General features: G+C 43.2%; 4 protein-coding genes across 4 annotated transcripts; 2 read left to right on the forward strand and 2 right to left on the reverse strand.

Moving 5' to 3' along the window:
- The first annotated feature begins 7,356 nt into the window (after positions 1-7,356).
- On the forward strand, positions 7,357-8,038 carry LOC117896551 (enhancer of split m4 protein). The gene has a single exon (XM_034804937.1). The coding sequence runs from the start codon at positions 7,426-7,428 to the stop codon at positions 7,882-7,884; it is 459 nt and encodes a 152-aa protein (XP_034660828.1). The 5' UTR covers positions 7,357-7,425; the 3' UTR covers positions 7,885-8,038.
- Positions 8,039-9,118: 1,080 nt separating this feature from the next.
- LOC117896546 (enhancer of split m3 protein) lies at positions 9,119-10,381 on the reverse strand. Its single transcript, XM_034804931.1, has one exon. The coding sequence runs from the start codon at positions 10,160-10,162 to the stop codon at positions 9,488-9,490; it is 675 nt and encodes a 224-aa protein (XP_034660822.1). The 5' UTR covers positions 10,163-10,381; the 3' UTR covers positions 9,119-9,487.
- A 7,047-nt stretch (positions 10,382-17,428) lies between these two features.
- On the forward strand, positions 17,429-18,333 carry LOC117896545 (enhancer of split M2 protein). The gene has a single exon (XM_034804930.1). The coding sequence runs from the start codon at positions 17,549-17,551 to the stop codon at positions 18,221-18,223; it is 675 nt and encodes a 224-aa protein (XP_034660821.1). The 5' UTR covers positions 17,429-17,548; the 3' UTR covers positions 18,224-18,333.
- A 1,549-nt stretch (positions 18,334-19,882) lies between these two features.
- Positions 19,883-20,537, reverse strand: LOC117896550 (enhancer of split M1 protein). Its single transcript, XM_034804935.1, has 2 exons — positions 20,269-20,537; positions 19,883-20,199 (listed from the first exon to the last, which is right to left on the reverse strand). Exons 1-2 carry the CDS (start codon positions 20,480-20,482, stop codon positions 19,940-19,942), a joined length of 474 nt encoding a protein of 157 aa, XP_034660826.1. The 5' UTR covers positions 20,483-20,537; the 3' UTR covers positions 19,883-19,939.
- Positions 20,538-21,101: the final 564 nt, after the last annotated feature.

Genomic DNA, 21,101 nt, shown 5'->3' on the forward strand with positions numbered 1-21,101 from the left:
GGTTACTGCATTATTGAAACCACAAAAAATCAGAGCACTAATTGGTACTATTTATGAGTCATACTGGGCAACAGTTTTTGGGAAAAAAATAAATATATTTGTTTAATATATTGTTTGAATACTAATATTCTGATATTTTTGATATTATGGCCGGTACTCTAAGAGTAAATAGAGTATGTTGTATTTGTGGTTGGAGGAATGTGCGTATTAATTTTATGAATTTGGTTACCATATTTTTATATCCGGCGCTCAACAGGCGCTAAACAAGACGGACGGACAGACGGACGGACGGACAGACAGACAGACATGGCTCTATCGACTCGGCTATTGATGCTCATCAATAATACATATGTATATGTACATATATATTTTAGGGGGTCGGAAACGTTCAAACTTTAAATTTTGAAGAATCCAATGTGTCACATTTATAGAAACCATTGTCATAGTCCGTTCCCACAAAAATTACTTGCATGAACTTTACTATTATTAATTCATAGTTAACAGATAATAATCTAATGAATTAAAATCCAATTCAATTCAAAATATCATTTTGTATTTACTAAGAATATATTTCGAAATAGTTTCGTGAATTCTTTACTTTTAAAATTTCAAAGATTATGTAAGTACCTATAGTATATTCCTTTGCTAGTTGCTCAATAAATTAAAAAAACGTGTGAATTACACACGCATTAGTTTATCCTTCCTTCAAGTAGGGCCATAAGCATAAAACAAGACAAGAGAAGATAACAGAAGCGAAGACACTGGCCAGGCGACGCCCCCTGAGAGTGCCGAACCAAAAACCGAGAGCTGTTTACGCCCTGATCAACAGCTCGGTTGCCTGCCCGGCTGGATGGTGTTACCGAATCTGCATACTAGAACCCCTGGCTAGGCATCATATATCGTTGTCGATTAGGGAGGTTCTGTGCCCATCCATCAATCCCATCGAGTTAAACCGTCAATTACAACCCCTTTTGTGCAGTGCACGTGCAAGTGTTGAGTGAGCTGCAAACGGGACTCTTGATGTCCTAAACCAGCACTGACAATGCCCAGTTCGGGGATTCCTGGAACCTGCCTCCTGTATCTGCGACACACACACACATACTACTAATTTGTAAACCAAAACGAGAAGGGACGTGTGAGACGCTTCTTACGCGTCACAAATTTTATACCCGGCACTCAGTACTACATCTGCACCTTAGCGGTTATTTGTCAAATTTTAAATATTTTCTTCATCTGTCATCTACATCAACAACACTACTCACGCCAACACGCTCCTTTAGCTCGCCACCCTCCCCTAGAGACACGCTTTGCAGAGTCAGGACAGAGTCGTGGCAGAGGCAGCGGAGACGTGTCAGGGGCAGAGGCCATAAACTGTGAATAAGAGAATGTGTATAACAAATATAAGCTGCGGGACGGGGTGGGTTTGGCCTCTGCAAATTAATTTCTTCATTGTGGCTATAATAATGATCCAATCGGATCCCAATTTGGTGCTCTGATAGATATGGTCATTGCCTACTGAATGGCGTTTTTAGTTTTAGATATCTTCAAAATTGTAGATTTTGGAGGTTTTCGCCCTTTTGCGGGGGCGGAAGGGGTCGGGGCTCATTTTTGAAATACACTGGTTTCAGTGTGAGCATACAGCAGTCTGGATGCAAAATTTGATGGCTCTAGCTCTTATAGTCTCTGAGAACTAGCCGACAAACAAGACGGACGGACGGACGGACGGACAGACAGACATGGCTCAATCGACTCGGCTATTGATGCTGATCAAGAATATATATACTTTATGGCGTCGGAAACGTTTCCTTCTGAGCGTTACATACAACCGTTATTCGCAAAAATACAATATACCCTATTTACTCTTCGAGTACCGGGTATAAAAAGATTAAAAAATAAGAAAAATACAACAACTTAAAGCTATGGCCCAACATGTGTTGCGCTGTCTCGTGTCAAGTGCGTGGGTCTCGGTCCAAGTCTGGTCTCTCCCATTGTTTCCAGACCACGCGAGTGTCGCTGTAACCCGACGACAAAAAGGACCCCACATGTCTCTGTTGTATCACCACACACAACACACAGATTATTGTCTGTGTTATTTTTTCATTACAAAACCAAAGAAACCGCCATGAGGTCCCAGAGTTTATATTTAACTTTACTAAAACACGAGGCCTTATACTCTGTAGACAGGATAGGGGTCGTGGGGTTTTTTGTAGATCATTTGGGAGTGGGGGATATTTTTATACCCGGTACTCGAAGAGTAAATAGGGTATATTGTATTTGTGCGGATGACGGTTGTATGTAACGCACAGAAGGAAACGTTTCCGACCCCATAAAGTATATATATTCTTGATCAGCATCAATAGCCGAGTCGATTGAGCCATGTCTGTCTGTACGTCTGTCCGTCCGTCCGTCTGTCCGTCTTGTTTGTCGGCTAGTTCTCAGAGACTATAAGAGCTAGAGCCACCATTTTGGCACCAGACTGATGTATGCTCACACTGAAACCAGTGTATTTCAAAAATGAGCCCCGCCCCCTTCCGCCCCCGCAAAAGGGCGAAAACCTCCCAAATCTACAATTTTGAAGATAACTAAAACTAAAAACGCCATTCCGTAGGGAATGACCATATCTATCAGAGCACCAAATTGGGATCCGATTGGATCATTATTATAGCGACAATGAAGAAATTTATTTGAAGAAAATAATTTTCAGTGGCCAAACCCACCCCGTCCCGCAGCTAATAGCAGCTCACTCTGCTTATCGCAGTTTATGGCCTCTGCCCCTGACACGTCTCTGCCGCTGCTTCTGTCGCGACTATGCCCTGACTCTGCCCTGACTCTGCATAGTGTGTCTCTAGGGGAGGGTGGCGAGCTAAAGGAGCGTGTTGGCGTGAGTAGTGTTGTTGATGTAGATGACAGATGAAGAAAAAATGTAAAATTTGACAAATAACCGCTAAGTTGCAGATGTAGTACTGAGTGCCGGGTATAAAAGTTGTGACGCGTAAGAAGCGTCTCACACGTCCCTTCTCGTTGTTGTTCAATTGGTGTTATTCGTGACCTGAAAAAAAACCGAATATACGATTAATAAAGTATATTTTAAAATATTTAAAAGGAGCTCAAGGAGAGGAAAGCTCAAGAAGAGGACCGTTTTGGAAAGAGGAACCATGCAGTTTGTGCACAAAGTTGATGTATGTAACGCAGAGTAGGGAACGTTTCCGACCCCATAAAGTATATACATATATTCTTGATCAGCGTCAATAGCCGAGTCGATAGAGCCATGTCTGTCTGTCCGTCCGTCTGTCCGTCTTGTTTGTCCCGCAGCTTATATTTGTTTTTTGCACATTCTCTCATTCACACTCTGCTTCGCGCAGTGTGCGGCCTCTGCCTCTGCCATGACTCTGCAGTGTGTGGCTCTAGGGGAGGGTGGCGAGCTAAAGGAGCGAGAGGAATGTTGTAGATGTAGATGACAGATGAAGAAAAATTTTAAAATATGATAAAAACCGCTCATTTGTGACGCGTAAGAGCGTCTCACACGTCCCTCCTCGTTTTTTGTTAATATATGTACTATTTGTCGATTTAAAAAGAAGTTTCTTGATTAAAAAATGGATATGGTATGATATTTGTAAAGCAAAAACAGCACTATGAATAGAAAACCTTTAAGAACCTTCCACCACACTTTATTTAAACGGCTCGGCCAATATAGCCAAGAAATTTCTATCTCTTCTCACGATAAAGAGTATCTCTACTTCGCCTTTAGTGCCCACTCAACAGCGTTCCTCCTCCAGCAAATATACATATGTATGTACATACATATGTATGTACATATGTACATATGTACATCTGAAAAGATAAATCTCTGTTCTGTTGTTATCATATGCAACTGCAGTACACATGGCCGTGTACGTGCCCTGGTGAGGCACGAATGTAGCGCTTAAGTGCAGCTCGTCTTACGTTCGTTGGAATTTTCGCGCACTCCTCGTTTGAAGTTTACGGTCCTGCGATCTTAAGCAAAATGTTAACGGAAATACCATAACAGATTTCGGGGTGTTTAACACATCGGCTCTTAGTCGGACTGTAACTGGGCCCGCTTAACAAACTGTGCGCAGAATTCACAGCGAGTCTGAGAACGGAATTACAATATTTGGTGGGCATTTCCATATCCATATCCACGCTGCACATGTGTGAAAATTTCACGTTTGGCAAGTAGCTCACGTTTTCGTTTTCGCTTCGGGCTGCGGCTACTATTGGCAAGGATGTTATGAAATGGGATGGCTAGGCAGATAACTGTATCTGGGAGGGACGACGTGTCGGTGCAGGGAAGTTTCGAAACAACACCCCGCTGTGACCAAAACGAGGTCGTCACCTGCAAAAACATGAACGTCTACGTTCCCATACCATAACCAGTCCCATTCCATGCTTTTTCCACCCGTTCCATTCCATGCCATCCCATTCCACCCGCGCTGAACACTTGTCTCGTACATTTTGGCTGGAAGACAGATAATGGATTGCCATGGTCAGGTTGATTTTGTTTATTTTGTTTGTGTGTGTGTGTGTGTTGGTTGCAAGCTAATCTACTATTTTTGAACCTTAAATGATCGGAAGGCGATAAGAAATCACGTGCACGTGCTCAACCAGAAAGCGCGAGAGAGAGCAGGGGGTCATTTCGCAGAAGAGGGTCGCCACAGTAGTATCCAGCCAAAACCACTGCAGAGCTAGAGGCCGACACTATCACCGTCTCGAATTGGAACCCCAGGGTGCCTTTGGTTTCCCATTGAAAATGGTTACCAATTTTTGTTTGTTTTGGGCCCTGCACGTGGGCACACAAAAAACCCGAGGAAAAAAAACAAAAAAAAGTATCCATCAAAAGGAAAAACTAGGGGCAATGAGTCGATAGAAAAAAGGACCAAAAACACAATTAGATCAACACAATCCATGCATTCGGTCCGCATAATGCGATAGAATGAGTCGACCGAAAAAATGGGCAGAAGAACAGAGTCGTGGCTATGGCCATACAGAGGTAAAAATTCCTGGAAGCAATTCCACAATTTGGTAGAGTTTATCCAGAAAAAAACATTTAATAGATTGAAGCCAAATCTGACTGTAATAAAAGACAATACATCTTTTATGCGTCAAAGTCTCAATCTCAAAAATATTGTTTAGATATCTTAATAGTCGATAGATGGAAGATGTGAGAGGTGAAATGATAGGGTCCATGATAGATGCCAGTCCTCTGGCATATTTATGGATTAGATATTCTATATTATCCAATTATGGAATTGAATTGAGTTCGATGTGATGTTGGCTATTTGATCTATTGCAGATATGTATTTGATATATTCCTAGATATATTTTTATGCGCTGATCTATTGGAGTTCCAGTTATAGAAACATAGAAATTGTGGCTTTTATGGTTTAGCAACTTTATTTATTTGTTTTCAATACTATTGTACCCCGCAATTAATGCCGCTAATAATATGCAGGATGAGGCGCTCCCTTAATTGGTATTCCTACCACCAAAGGAACTTGGAGGATACTCAACAAGTGAGATGGAATGTCATATGTATATATGTCATATATGTATCTTCTTTTTCCTTAGTCCTTTCTGAAATCTTAATATGTACATATGTATGTATGTATGTACATACATTGCTAATTACTAATTACTAATCTAGAAAAACAGCAGATCACTACTTACATATGCTCGGCGGAGGGACTGTTGTACTGAAGTTAGTATGATAAAGGAATTCCAATAGCTGAATTACTAACACTAAAAATAATAATTGAATTTTGAAGTATTTACCAGCTATACAAACTACCAGTTATCCAAAAAAAATTTAACTATAATTATTTCTCTTATTCCATCCGATTCCCCCCACACATCTTAGATCTGTTCAACTGAATCCACAAACACAATAAAAACCAATCTTATACCCAACCAAAGAAAACACTAACCATATAATAATCATCACCTCCACATGGAAGGAATATTGTGGAACCTCCACAATAGGTCTTCTGGCAGACGACAGGACAGCAATTGAGGCCCAACTATTGAAACGAACTGTTAACGCCAGCCTACAACTTCTCTCCTCCTGCGTAATTTGTCCCAACTCACAACGAGCTCCCAATATTGATGGTTAAGTCAAACGACAAACCATGAAGTACTGCAGAGCGAGATTCAAGGAGGAGACAAGACAAAACCGAAAAAAATCCTTGGCATCAGCGGTTCACGCGCCGTCACGTGTCCAACCCGAGACGGGAACAGCAACGAACATACAGAAAGAAAGAACTACATACAAAAAAGGGACAAATGCTGGCTGTGCGTGTTTTCCTTTATACACATCCTCAAATCCAACGTCCTCCTCCTTTTGCTCCACACTTTAGGCACACAGTGTACCCACACAGAGAGAGAAAAAGAGAGTGAGCTCTGCACTGCCCCTTAATAAGGCACTGTCAAGGGGGCATTCCCCCTCCAGTCCTTGCTAATTGTTTGCCATCGAGCAAACCAAAAAATTAAAAGAAAACTCCTTCGCTGTCGATCCTTGTTCTCCAATCTCCATCCTACATCATCCAAGCAGCTCTCTCAGGCAACGCCTCTTCATAGAATTTGATAAATTTCAAATTACAGCGCATTAAATACTCTCCCCCTCTGTCGCCTATTGGGCTATGTGATCTTTTTGGGTTCTGTTTTTTTGGGATTTTTAATTGTTTGCCACAGTTCGAGCGTTGAAAATTAAAAATATTCTCCCACGTTCTCCCGAGCCGCTGCACACGTGTTCAAGAAATCGGAAAGGGATTTCCCCCGCCCCCTCTACTGACAGGCTCTCCATAGCGTTCCCTCTCGCTCGCGCTCTTTCCCCCTTCTCCCTTCATGAGATAAGTGCATAAAGAGCACATAAAAACCAAAAGTGATCAGCAGAAAAAAAATAGTCTCCTTTTCAAAAAGGGTCCTTTCGAAAAACTGTGGGAACTGGTAGAAAGATTCGTTTCTCACGATCCTGCAGCAGGATAAAATTGCCCCATGCCCGTTAGCAGGTGTGAGCAGGTCCGCATGACATTCCGTCACACTCCAACTCAGGCAAGTTAATGGGAATTCGGTCCGTCCTGTCGCTGTGCTTGTCTCTCTCTCTTTTGAAAACCCACCTGCCGTTTTTGTTGTTGCTCTCCATTTACCCTCTGTGGGCATCTGTGTGTGTGTATTTGCAGAGTATAGGGATTTCTGGTTGCCTGTGATCGGACGACACGTATCCTTGATGTTTTCCACACTCGGTGTTTTTGACCTGCTTGCTTCGTCTTGGGTTTCGCCCCGATCCTGACAGCAACCCTTAGCTAGCAGGGTATAAAAGGTGCAGCGTTCGTAGGATCAGACATCATTCGAGCTCAACGCTTCGTACAGTACACAAGCCAGCTACATCACAGCTACAACCAGCCACAAAAAATGTGCCAGAACAAGAGCAACAGCACCATGACCATCAAGTCGAACAAGAAGTTGTCCTACAGCGTCAAGAAACTGCTGCAAAAGATCTTCAAGCAGCAACAGTTCGTTGAGAAGGAGCAAAATCTGAAGAACTCGCTGAAGGTAATCTCTTTGGAGTCTCTGGAATCCATTGAGAACAGCCGCAATGCCGATCTGGAGTCTGCCTCCGTTTGCGCCTCGATGGAGTCCTATGAGAACGAAGCCAATGAGCGTTTGTCCGCCTCCCACGACATGGAGGACTACGAACTCGAGCAATTGCCCTCAGTGCCCGTTCACTTTGTGCGCACCGCCCATGGCACCTTCTTCTGGACTGCCGCCTCCGATCTGCCAGCCGACAATGATCTCTGCCAACCCCTCAGTTGCAGCACTGCCAACAAGATTGCTGTCGCACAGCACCAAGATCGTTGGGTTCAGGCTTAAGTCGATCATCCATCATCAACCAGCAGCAACCATGTCTTCCACTTTGGAGTCCTTGGGCTCCAGCCGACCGCTTTAATCAACGTCTTCCGTTAATTTTTGACAAAATCCACAAAAATTAACTCGCAGGCCTCAGCCGAAAGCTTTACAAAACAAATTGTGATACATTTTATTTAACATTTTAACAAAAAAAAATAAAAATAATAAAATACATTTAAAATTTAAAAGAAAAAGTATACTGTATGGCAGTCTCTGTCACAATTTTTCCATTTACAGATCACACAAAATAATAGAGCACATATGTACATATGAATGTATGTAAGTCCTTTTGTTAATTGGCATGACTCATTTGAAAAAAAAGCGAGCCAGAGCCAAATCCGATTCCGATCCTGAACCTTTTTTTGCTTTGGTGTTATTGTTGTTCAATTTATCTGCCAGCAGGTAGTTGAGGGGTCTTCTGGGGTCGCTCGCATGATCCCAAACAGTTTGCAGCGATGCGAAGGTAGCGAGGATACATCTTTCGTCGCCTTTTTTCTTCTTTCCCATCTCAAAGACTTAAAAACGAAACAGCCTCGACTCCAAATAGACGACCTGCTTATGTGAATGAACTGAGTCTTTTGCAGAAAGGTCTTGCATATATTAGGGCTGGTGTTGTACGAATTTATTGGGATAGGGTAAGGGAATACTTGACGCCTCTGTTTATTTGTAGGGTGTATGAATTCATTTATTTAGAATATTGTTTTAGAAGAGAATAACACATACAGATTTCCAAAGAAAAATGGAAGATTGAAGGGAACTTTTTGTTGTACATTTTGGAAAGATTTGTTGTCCACATTGAGATGTATCCTAATAAATTAGAAACTATAAAATGTCCTATAACTACCGTGGGCCGACAGCTGTAGCTGAATTGTACTTGCATTTTTGAAGATAATTGATTTTATAATAAATGGGGAGATCTTCAGTTTTACATAATTTTTAATATAATTTAGATACTTGTTTATTGTGTCCAATAAATTCTTGTTCTTAGATTAATATTATTTAATCTAACAATGTGGAGCACCCTTTTTCTTTCTCATTCTCTGAAATGAAATCCGCCCAATAAAATATGTAATGTGTAGTAATTCTTTTAATTTGTACAATTTATTGATGTTTTTTTTGGGATATTTGTATTTTCCTTTGATTTTGTTTTTCTCAATTAACCATAAATTAACATTTATAAATTATTTAAAGCTTAATTTAGGTAACTGTACATTTTTGAATAAAGCGCAATGTACTTAGCAAAGTTAGGAAACTTTTTTTAGCATTAGCAATCAGGAAACGTTACGCACTCCAATGAAATTAACTGATCTTCTTCCTTGCACTTTAGTTATATCACAGTTGATTAAATTATACAATCCATTTACAGACTACATACAACTATCGGAACTATACTTAAAAATATATGAAAAACAATCCGAAAGTGATTAGCAATTCGGATTTATCTTATGTTTGCCTATAAATTACTTTGGAAGACAACGGATCTTGTTGCGGTTGCTGTACGCTGTGTGTAGCGAACGATTAATAAGATCTTCGAAATTAGATGTCGTCTGAGTTGACTGTCGGGCCTTCACCAGGGCCTCCAGACGGGCTCCGAGGCGCCAGACCCCTGAGAGCTCACTGACGCCGTTTCGGATATCGCCGTACCATCCACAGAGGTCACGTCGATCAGTTCATCCTTGCCGGCCAGATAGGCAGTGTAGCTAACGGCGGCAGAGGCGGCCGTCGGCCCGTAGCCACCCAGCAACGGGAAGGCCAATCGTCCCGATCCAAAACCGACGGCGGGCCCAGATTGCGGTTGCTGTTGTTGCTGCTGCTGTGTCAGCAATTGGGTTTGCAGCTCAATTAGTCGCGTCGATAGAAATTTCATAATCTTGCGTCCAATCTCATCAGTTTTCTGCGTCTGCAGCAGGACTTGCGTAATCTGATCGGCCGCGTGCACATATCCAGAGCGAAAAGACTCAACGTGGGCGGAACTGGTGGCGAGCGGTGGACTGTCTCCGTCTCCGGGTCCTTGCAGTGAGAGGCCGCCACGCTGCTTCAGCTTGCGCATATGATCCACTGTCAGCTCAAGGATATCGGCCTTCTCCAGGCGTGTGACATGCTCGCCCTCCTGCTGCAGACACTCCACCATTAGGTCCTTGAGATCATCTAGGCACTTGTTGATGCGAGCCCGTCGCTTACGCTCCAACAGGGGCTTCATTACCTTGCGGTACTGATACGTCTTGGACATCTCCATGACCATGTTGTGTCTTTGATCGTTTTAGATTTTTTTTTTGGATATATATATATATTTTCATAAATTTTTCAGATGCGTGGAGCTTAGTTGTGTTAACCGAACATTATTGCGCCGATTTCTTTTGTTTTCGGGTTTTACGAGTATTTTTTCTCTGTTCGGGCCGCTGCGCGTGCGGTGCGCGTTCTCCCAGTTGCGAGGTGTTCAACAGGCGTTTACGAAATGAGTCCCAAACTAGTTCCCAGCGTTACTTTTATACGACCCCTGTTGCTGCCTGCCACACTCTCGCACTCCTCGCTCAGCTCGCATACAAACACAAAGCTCCCGCATGATCACCACTCGCACACACATATATGGCATTCGGTTGGGCTCGAGCTCGACTTCGGTCTCGGCTCGGTAGCGGCATTCGGCAGCGGCACAAAGAGAGGCTACTGTAACTCATTGCAGGGGAGCGAGCTGTGCGGTTGCTGGGGGTTGTCTGCAGAGTCACAGTGGGTCGAGACTGCATTTTCTAATGAGATTGCTGGTGTAGAGGATGGGTATGTGGTTAATCAAGGGAACACATTTAAAACTATATAAAGGATTGGGGTATAGCTTTTATAAAGCAGATAATTATCTTGCTAGTGCTAGGGCATGAACGAGTAGGAACCATAGACACTTCTCTTCTTCTTTCGAATTTTACATTTTTTTTTTTTCTACATCTGTCATCTACATCACTTCTCACGCCAACGCCAACAATGCAAATTAATTATTTCATTATGGCATAATAATGATCCCATATAATCCCAATTCCCATTCCCTATGGAATGGCATTTTTAGTTTCTCTTATCTTCAAAATTATGAATACAGCTGACTTTTGCCCTTTTTTGGGGCGAGTTTTCGAAAGAAACTTGATTCAATATCACTTCATACAAAATTAGGTAACTCCACCTCTTACGGTATTTGAGAACCGGGCGACAAACAAGACGGACGGACAGACGGACACACAGACATTTCTATATCGACTCGGCTATGGATGTTGATCAAGAATATATACTTTATGGGGTGTTGGTCCTTCTGTGTGTTTCATTTTTCCACCACAAATACAATATACTTTGTTTACTCTTCGAGTACCGGGGCTAAGAAAAGAGAACTTCTTAATGGGAAAAATTGAGATATAGACATCTTCGGACCCCGAAACTAACTGCGTTATACTCGTAATTTTATATCCACTTCTGAGTTCTGCAATTAGTTTGATTTGGTAAATTTATGCATTATATACATATGTATGCAATACTATAAATTTACCAAATCAAACTAATTGCAGAACTCAGAAGTGGATATAAAATTACGAGTATAACGCAGTTAGTTTCGGTAACGCTTTCCTGCATGACGGAATATTTAATTATACCCGGTACTCGAAGAGCAAATAGGGTATATTGTATTTGTGCACAAAGTGAATGTGAACATACACACATACATATGTACATATGTAACGCACAGAAGGAAACGTTTCCGACCCCATAAAGTATAAATGTATGTACATATGTATGTACATACATATATGTATATATTCCTGATCAGCATCAATAGCCGAGTCGATTGAGCCATGTCTGTCTGTCCGTCCGTCTGTCCGACTGTCCGTCTGTCCGTCATGATGAGCGCCTAGTACTCAGAGACCATTAAAGCTAGAGCCACCAAATTTTGCATCCAGACTTCTGTATGCTAACACTGCTACAAGTGTATTTCAAAAATAAGCCCCGCCCCTGCAATAGGTGCCCACTACAATTTTGAAGATAAAAGAAAACTTAAAATGCCATTCCGTAGGGAATGACCATATCTATTAAATGAGATCCGGTTGGATCATAATTATAGCCACAATGAAGAAATTATTTTGCAGTGGCTAAACCCACCCCGTCCCGCAGCTTATATTTGTTTTTTGCACATTCTCTCATTCACACTCTGCTTCGCGCAGTGTGCGGCCTCTGACTCTGCAGTGTGTGGCTCTAGAGGAGGGTGGCTCCCAGCTTAAATGATCCAAAACCTTTTTCCAACTTCAAAGTAGTATTACTTCTGAACCGTCTAACTTACCACTGAAATTGAAATGTATACCGATAGATAAACCATTTATCTTCGACAAAACCAACATCATTTCTTTTTAAACAATTTTTTAAAACACTTTTCACAATTAAAACCAAAGTAAGTGCCTAATTTCATCTCTCAGCTTATTTGACCAAAATCCCCAACTCATATTTTTTTGTTTCCAGATTACTTTTCACCTAAAAACTCATATGTTTTAAGTTCCTACTATTGTTTATAGCAATTATCAGCAATTTTGGAATCGATTTACCAATTTTACTGTGACTTATAGCGTAATTTTTCCCCACCCCCATTTTTAGGAACATTTTCACGTTTTGTAATGTTCTTGTCCAACATTAGCCAATAGTTGTAAGTGGAATTATAAGTTAGGATATAGAGCAGACGGAATCATTAAGTTTAGTCACTTTAAAATGGTCGAGCTCCGAGCAAATCCCGATTTACTTCGATTTTTGGATACGGTCATTTACGGCTAAAATCCAAAATTTGTTTCACCGAGATTTTTGAATAATTGAATGATGTTCCTTTTGGAACTGCCGTACCTCTGCAATGTGTGGCTCTAGGGGAGGGGGCGAGCTAAAAGAGCGTGTTGGAGTGAGAATTGATGCAGATGTAGATGACAGATGAGGAAAACATTTAAAATTTGACAAAAAAACCGCTAAGGTACAGATGTAGTACTGAGTGCCGGGTATAACAGTTGTGACGCGTAAGAAGCGTCTTACACGTCCCTTCTCGTTTATATCTTCTCGTTTGATATTCTGCACACATATTAATTCAGGACACTTCCCAAAAGTACACATGGCAAGAAAATAAAAAAATAAATATATGTATGGTCCACTTTTCATAGCATTCGCAACCACTGTACTCGAGCATTGTGCTTGTGTCTGGCCTGTGCTGTGGCGCGCGTCGTCTTCAATTGATTGCAGCAGAGCCCAGAGAGAGCCAGCCCCAGCCCCAGAGTCGGCATTCAGATGGGATCTCATTCTCAGCAGCGAATGCGCGTGGCTCTCACCAGTGCTACCACAACTGCACTATGGGGAATGTTACCACTTTCTCAGGCCAAAACTCAATTTTCAAAAATCGATCAAATAATATTTTTTAACCGTTATGCATAAGAATACAACAAGCTTTAAAGTTACGTACCCAAATGAACAGTGCAAACCACTATAAGATAACAGCTGTTAGAGTCAGCCGAAGAAGAAAAGGCGTTGTGAACGGCCATTTGTGAACATACCTTCCTTTCATTATAACAAACTCATTTAAAAAAACTAAATACAACAATTTTCTTATGGTTTGGAAGCTATTAATATTTGCCACAAAATTTAAATTCCCCATAGTGCACTACTTCGTCTCTGTCGCTGCCGTGGCCATTGCCTCTGCCTCTGCCTCCACCCAGACCCGATGCCTTTGTCCATGAAGAAATTATATTAGGAGGTCTCGTCGGGTGGCGTTCGGTAAAATAACGACTACTTTCAAGTAGTAGCTTACTGAAAAATCAAATTTAAACAAATAACTTAAACTCTTTTTCTTGTAATGGGCAACTTTAAACCCCATGCCATCATAGGGTTAATTATCAGACGATAGTTTCGTTTCACTCACACTTACTGCGCTGAAAACCCTTTCACTCGCACTCAAGCAGCATGAATAGTTGACAATCGGGCCCGACGAGACCTCCTTATATAATTTCTTCATGCCTTTGCCAATGTCGGATCGGCTCGGATCGGGAGTCCCATTCGTTTTTGTCCAAGTAGATTCTCTGTCTCTGTCCCACATGAGGGAGCCAACAACAACTACTGACTGTTTGTGTGATTGTGGGACTCTCTGTGTGCATGCTAGATGGTGTGTGTGTGGTGCCTACTTTACGAGACCGTGGGAAACAGATTTGTCGTGTGTTTCCCACACGTTGGACGGATGGCTGGATTGTGATGCGATCCGATGGATTGTTGAAATGTTGTTGCTGTTACTGCTGCTGGTGGTTTTTCAAGCGGGTTGACTGTGACGCTGGTGGGTTGGGTTGCGAGGGCGGGGGGGTACTAGGCGACCATTGCGGTGGGCTGTGTGGGCAGGGGGCTGGATGACTTTAACTCGCGCAATTATGTCGCATGCTTCGCTGATGATGATGAATGCGACGACTACAACAACCATCACTGTGCTCTGAGTGTGCCTCGACTTTTCGTTGAAGCGTTTCGATTAAGTGTAACAGTTTCCCCTATCTCTCCACCCCTCATACCCTGTGTAGGGCACCTAAAATGGGTTTTGCATATGCCGCCCCACCACAACCCTTCAAATTCTACGATCCCCGGCTGCATCCGGTTATCGTTCTAAGATTTTTGTCGTGACAATATTTTTTGTGTGTTATTCCGCTGATCTCAGGGCTACTTCTTCTGGTCAGTCAGCCACATAGTGTACAGAATATTGCCATGGGTTTTACGGTTCCGCGCCCGGCTCGGCTATATGACACTTGTGGTCGAACGGACGCATGGACGGACGCCTCAGAGTTATTTTTCTGGTGTGCCTTTTTTGCCTGGCTAAGCACTTCCCATGATGCTGCAGAATTGCTCTGTTTTGTGTTTGTTTGTCTTCTGTCCCATGACTTCCGCTGGCCGTTTTCAGCTTTTGCGCTTTCTGCTGACTGTGGCAGAGTGGCATCACAATTAAGCATCGGTCCCAGCAGACTCCGCTCTCAACATTCAGCTTATGGCGGCACACGTGGCGTATGTGCAATGCAAAATAGCCATCAACCGCAAATGCCATTTTCGACTAACCTCAATGCACACTAATTGCTTGTCATATAGGAGTACATGTAGATACATATGTAAGTACAGACATATGTATGTATGTATGTATGTACATATATGTACATACATATATTTATGTACATATGTATGTCAGTGTGTGCATAAAACTTGTTGCCATCGCCGGCCATCGTGTGAACCAAGAGCTTAAAAGCCTAATGCTGATGGGCAAAAGCGAATCGATTGGCGATTAGAGAACGAATGGGAGATGCTCTAAAACGAGGAGCATAAAATTCGTTTAAATAGATGAATTGTGAAATAAATGGAGCAAATCAGTTCTTAATCATTGCATAATTCTCATAAATTTGGTTAACTGTCAAATTGGCAGTTTCCTGCGAAACCTCAGACCTCAAACCCTCTCCCAGAAAGCGTACAAAATCGGCAAAAGACTTGGCTTCAGGCCTAACTGTCTGCCCGTCTATGCGGCGCAAGTGAGGGCACAAACTTAAGCTCCGCTGAAGCTGCAATCACAGTTGGCTCCAAGCCGTGGGGGCCCAGCCGTGTTGCCAACTCAGTCGCTTTCAATTTAGCAAACGTGCAGTTCAAAGCCTATTCGCTGATTGGGGGCAAATGTGCGAGGTGTACACGGGGGAAGGCTCCGAGTGCGACTCCGCTCAAGATTAATAGCGGACAAAGGCAAGAGCAGGAGAGTCTCTGGTGGGCCAGGCGTGAGGTGCACACGCGATTGGCACGTGTTTCGTCAGCCTAGGCCATTACCAACAGAAACTTGGTTCGAGCCATAGCCAAAGCTCGTCTAACTAGTTCTGCCAAAAGGACGGACAGGGGCTCAGTCCAACTGTAGTGTGTGGGAACTTGCGAGAGAGGAAAGGCAAGGTAAGGCAAGGACTTGCAGTTCACTGGAATCAGGTCACGGCCTCATTAGAAGCTCACTGCATCTACAACACCATCCCCCCAGGCCCATGTTCATTCAAAGAGCACCACCGATTACAGACAGATATCCTTCTCGGAGCGTGTGAACCACAACTTGTCATAGTCCCCCTCGATGCGACTGACTATACACTCGTAGTGCCTTTAAAATAAACTTATCAGTGCCGGGGCTCCGAGCCTTGATTAAAAATGACAACAAACAGGCCAACTAGTAGCAATAACAGCTGCTCAGCCCCTGCAGCAACAACAACAGAAACAACAACATCAGCAAAAGTAACAACAAAATCACAAGGAAAGGAAACAACAATAATAATACAACCCAAAATCCGAAAACCCAAGTGAAATTCTTATAAGCCCTTTCCCACACTCGCAACGTTGCTGCGACGCTGTCGAAGACAGCGATCACGACGCCCGCGCCTGAGAGTTCGGGGTCCCAGGACGGAAATGGGCATTGCGCAGCGTCTTAGTCCCAGCGAACTGAAAAAGGAACAGGTGCTGGAGTTCCCCTTTGGGTATACCACTCGACTACGCCACTGTGGCGGCCCTAGCCGGCTGGACAACAAACTGATGTACTCCTTGGCTCCGGGCTCCGGGTACCGTGTGAATGTGAAAACAAAGTCAGTCGTGCATAAATGACGAACAGTCGATCCGTACACTGGTACAAATTGTGTTGAGCAAGTGGTGGTGAAGAAGTGGATTGGAAGGAGCAGTAGTTGAAAAGGTTTAGAGTGAATATAGAATAATAAATCGATTATAAATGAAAAATTTCATTTTAATTTGGAATAGCGGAAAGAACGTACAATTTACAAAAATACCATAAAAATGGTGAAAAATTTTAAATAAGACAAAATTGTATGAAGTATTTTTATTTTCAAAATATAAGCCAGTTCAGAAGGGACCATTTAGAACATTAATTATAGTCAGAGCATCAGTTCTTGTCAGATATTTAAACCAATTTCCCCTAATAAGGCAATAAAGTCCTTAGCCATGTCAAATTCTTGCCATAAGACTTAAAAATTAACTTTGTACCACTGTGCGGTTGACGCAGTCTCTGCCGATGTCGTCGTTGTTGTCTCCTCCATCTCCACCTACCTGCAGCCGAAACTCATCAAGCGGCCCTAGTCGATTGTACGTGCATGGGAAAAGTACACAGAAGAGGCAGAGGCAGAGGCAGAGCCAGCGCGGACGGAGCTTGTGATTCTTGTTGGAATTTATTTGGGAAATACGACCACATAAAAAGGCTGCCAGTGCCGCTCCCTCCTCTCTCTTTGGCTCGTTCTCCTGTGCATAGTCATCTCTCTCACCCCCACTCTCCCGCTCTTACTTTCTCACCCTCAACCTGGAGTGTATTTGTGTGTGTGTGTATGTGTGTGTGTGTGAGAGTGCACTCAAATTTCGTACGGTGCTTGGCTGTTCTGCTGCTGCTGCCGTGAGATCAGCCGGAATACGATTTCACTCTTGACTGGCTATCGGCTGCGCAGCGTCAGTGCCACATATATAAATATGAGCGACGCCAGGCGCAGCAGCATCAGTAAACGACCAACTCTCGCGAGGTGCGCACACGCAACTCTCGTTGCACTAAAAAACAAGAAAAAGCTCTCACACGACCAGCAAGAAGCTCTGCCGCTCTCTCGCCATGTATTTAGATACGAAAAACATGACGGCCAGCAGCACCAACACTAACAGCGTCCACACATCAGCGATGACAGCGACTGCAGCAACACCAAAGCCCAAGACGGTGCGACGCATGCGCAAAGTCTTGCAGCCCCTGCGCCGCCTTCTGACAGTGGGTGGCAAGGGCAGGCCTGCACCACTCACACTGGCCCACCCCAATAATGTGGATCTCAACAACACACAGCTGCAGCAGCAGCAGTTCGAGCTTATACTCGAAGATGAGAGCAAGTCAACACCAGAGGAGTCTATCTACAAGTATGGGGAGGAGCTGAGGCACACCATACCCGTGGAGGATGAGGTGTCATTGACCCAGCCGCCCAATACGCCAACCCTCATCAGCAGCGTCTATGTAGAGAAGGCCCGTGCACGGAGCTGTGGCGCTTGCCCCCACGGACGCAACTGTCAGCACACACATCACGGCAACAGCAACAGCCACATCCACAGCGGTACGAGCACATCAACTGCAGCTCCATTACAGCAGCCCAGCCAGCTCTGGGACTTGCAGTTGCCGTTGCAATACATTAGCACCGATAACGGTACCTTCTTCTGGGCCAACACCCAGGAGCGGGTGGACGATGACCTGCTGCATGCGCTACTCTGCCAGAGCTTCTGCCAACTGCCCGGCACACTCTGCTAGCTGTATCTCTCAAGTTTCAGACACCAACACCAGTACACAGATCTCATTTTTTGGGGAGAGATACTCCCACTCCCCCCACAATTATTGTAATTTAATTTATTTATTTTCCGGCGCAATATATATGTATGTATGTATGTACATACGTTGTTAATGTGATACTAATTTGCATATAATATAAAATATATGCAAAAGAAAAGAAAAGATAAGAACAAGAACTTGAACTTGAAGCTGTCGTATCATCATTCGAGGGGACCCAGCTGATCGGATAAGCGTAGCAGAGAAAACGGGATCTGTTTGGGCATCAGAACGCATAACGGAAGAACGACGATGAAGGCAAAGGATAACGGAAACGCTTTCAACACTGGAACCTAATGAGGCTTGACAGACGAATGGTCTGGTCTGTGCAGCGCTGGCTTACGTATGGTTTGGTATACTGATAAGTTGAGAGAAGATGGAGAAGCGTAAGCGGAAATGAGGGGTACAATGGGGATGCGTGGCCGGGTATTAGTTTGCCTCGCAGAGGATGTTACAGTACTTATTCGGTTGAATGAGTCAACTTAAGAACACAAGATGCATTTTTATACCAGATACTGGAAGAGTAAGTCGGGTATATTGTATTTGTGGTCAAAGCAATGTGCGTAACACTCAGAATGAGACATTTCCGACACTAAAAATCATATATATGTACATATGTATTCTTGCTCAGCATCAATAGCTAAGTCTATGTCTGTCTGTCCAACTGACCATCAGAGAATATATGTATGTGATATTTGTGGGGAATGACGGATGTGTGCAACGCATAGAAGAAAACGTTTCCGACCTCATAAAGTATATACATACATGTATTCTTAATCAGCATCAATAGCCGAGTCGATAGAGTCATGTCTGTCTGTCCGTTCGTCTTGTTGAGCGCCTGGATCTCACAGACTATAAAAGCTAGAGCCACCAAATTTTGCATCCAGACTTCTGTATGCTCACACTGTTACAAGTGTATTAAAAATGAGCCCCGCCGCCTTCCGCCCCACAAATCTCGAAAAATCTGAGGTATTCACCATTTTGAAGATACGAAAAAACTAAAAATGCCATTCCGTAGGGAAGAACCATATCTATCAGATCACCGATCAGATTGGGATCAGATTGGATCAATTTTATAGGGGGGACGCGGGCGAGCTAAAGCAGCGTGTTGGCGTGACAAGTTTTGTAGATGTACAGTTGTGTTCAATGAAATAGTAGTGCCGCGCCACACAATTTTCACCACAATTTTTGAGACCCTTCCAGTCTTTCGAATTGAACAAGTGATACCTTTTTGGAAAGCCTGAAACCTAGAAATAATCCTGGAACATTTGCATTCCATCTTCTTGTTTTACATGACTTTAGAAAAATACACATGAAAAATGCTGTTCAATAAAATAATAGTGCTGGTATTAAAAAAAAAAATAAAATGAGTAGCGGGTGTAAAAGTTGTGACGCGTAAGAAGCGTCTCACACGTCCCTTCTCGTTTTTATCTGCAACTCTCGTTGCAGTTCCGCTGCGCAAACCTGCGCGAACGTCCCTTCTCGTTTTTGTCTGCAACTCTCGTTGCAGTCCCCCCTAATTAAAAAGTCTTTTACATTATTACATTGTTTTACAATTGAAAAAAAAAAAAATATTTTTTTCGAAACAGCAAGAAAATTTAGCCTGTATTGTTCCGTTCAGTTTTAGATTTTAGGTGCTTTCTAGCAGGCAGACTCGCGCAGGACACGCAGCAGTTCGGTGGTCTGGGCGCCACTAACCTGCAGGGCGCAGTTGAAGGTCTCCAATAGGCAAACGTTGCTCAGCTGGGAACGATATTTGCCATTGGTCACACAGATGGGTTGATAGATCATCGAGCAGGGCTTGAAGCATTCCTCAAGATCGAGCCTGAAGCTGCCGAGCTTATCGTGAAGATTGTCCACTAGCTCGGAGCTGCACCAAGCTGCATCGGTTTCAGTATACGCTAAGGAAGCAACACAGATACTGATACAATACAGATATTGTCATGGAATTTTGTTTAATATTAAATTACCCGAAATCTTGTTACGCTCGCGGCGACAGTTGTCCGACTGCAGGTTGCATTCGCTGGCGAATTCCTTGAAGATCTTTCCATCGGTGGCGCACACTGGACGATAAATGGCCGCACAGAATTGTGGGCAGTCCGTCTCGTTGGTGGACACCGTATTGGCCGCAATACCGGAGACCAGAGCCAGGCAGCAGAGGGTTAAAGCTTGGAAAATCATCATATCACTATTGCTTTTTTTTCTTCTGTAAGTTAATGCGTTCACTCTGTAGCAGCTATTGATTGAAATTGCCGTGACTGACCCGAAATTCATTGATTTATATAAATTTTTTCTGGTCTACCCACCCAAAGATAGGTTATCAGCGTGTTTCACTCTGATTAGACCAGGCAGAACCCTTATCAGTACGCTCCCAAACAAAAAACTTGTTTATTTGGTCTACAAAGTTTGACGTGGTGTCAATGCATGACTAACTTCTAGTACCAACATTTTTAGTCTCCTAATTGTGTTGTCTATTGTCTAGGCAGAATTTTAACAGCGTCCCGCAACATCATCATTAATTGTCCCGCACTACTATCTACCATCTAACAGCCGTTCCATGTCAATTTCAGCGATAATTTTGGGGAAGTATTATTTTCTATGCGGATGTTTTCTTTTAGACTTTATAAACGTTGTTTACAGGCATCTCAGTAGACACTGCATCGCTGGTTTTGGGTATTGATTCAGCAATGATGTTACTGTTGCGACTGCGTAGTACGAGTACTTTTTATACCCGGTGCTCGAAAGTGGACGTATGTACATACATACATACATACATATGTATGTAACGCACAGACGAAAACGT

Source organism: Drosophila subobscura, chromosome O, assembly GCF_008121235.1.
Source record: "Drosophila subobscura isolate 14011-0131.10 chromosome O, UCBerk_Dsub_1.0, whole genome shotgun sequence".
NCBI lineage: Eukaryota > Metazoa > Arthropoda > Insecta > Diptera > Drosophilidae > Drosophila > Drosophila subobscura.

Excerpts from the sequence above, each read along its gene's own strand:
- LOC117896551 (XM_034804937.1), top strand. The coding sequence starts at position 7,426 with ATGTGCCAGAACAAGAGCAACAGCACCATGACCATCAAGTCGAACAAG.
- LOC117896546 (XM_034804931.1), bottom strand. The coding sequence starts at position 10,162 with ATGGTCATGGAGATGTCCAAGACGTATCAGTACCGCAAGGTAATGAAG.
- LOC117896545 (XM_034804930.1), top strand. The coding sequence starts at position 17,549 with ATGTATTTAGATACGAAAAACATGACGGCCAGCAGCACCAACACTAAC.
- LOC117896550 (XM_034804935.1), bottom strand. The coding sequence starts at position 20,482 with ATGATGATTTTCCAAGCTTTAACCCTCTGCTGCCTGGCTCTGGTCTCC. Across the intron at positions 20,200-20,268 it reads CGAGCGTAACAAGATTTCGG|CGTATACTGAAACCGATGCA; the intron begins GTAATTTAATAT and ends TTGCTTCCTTAG.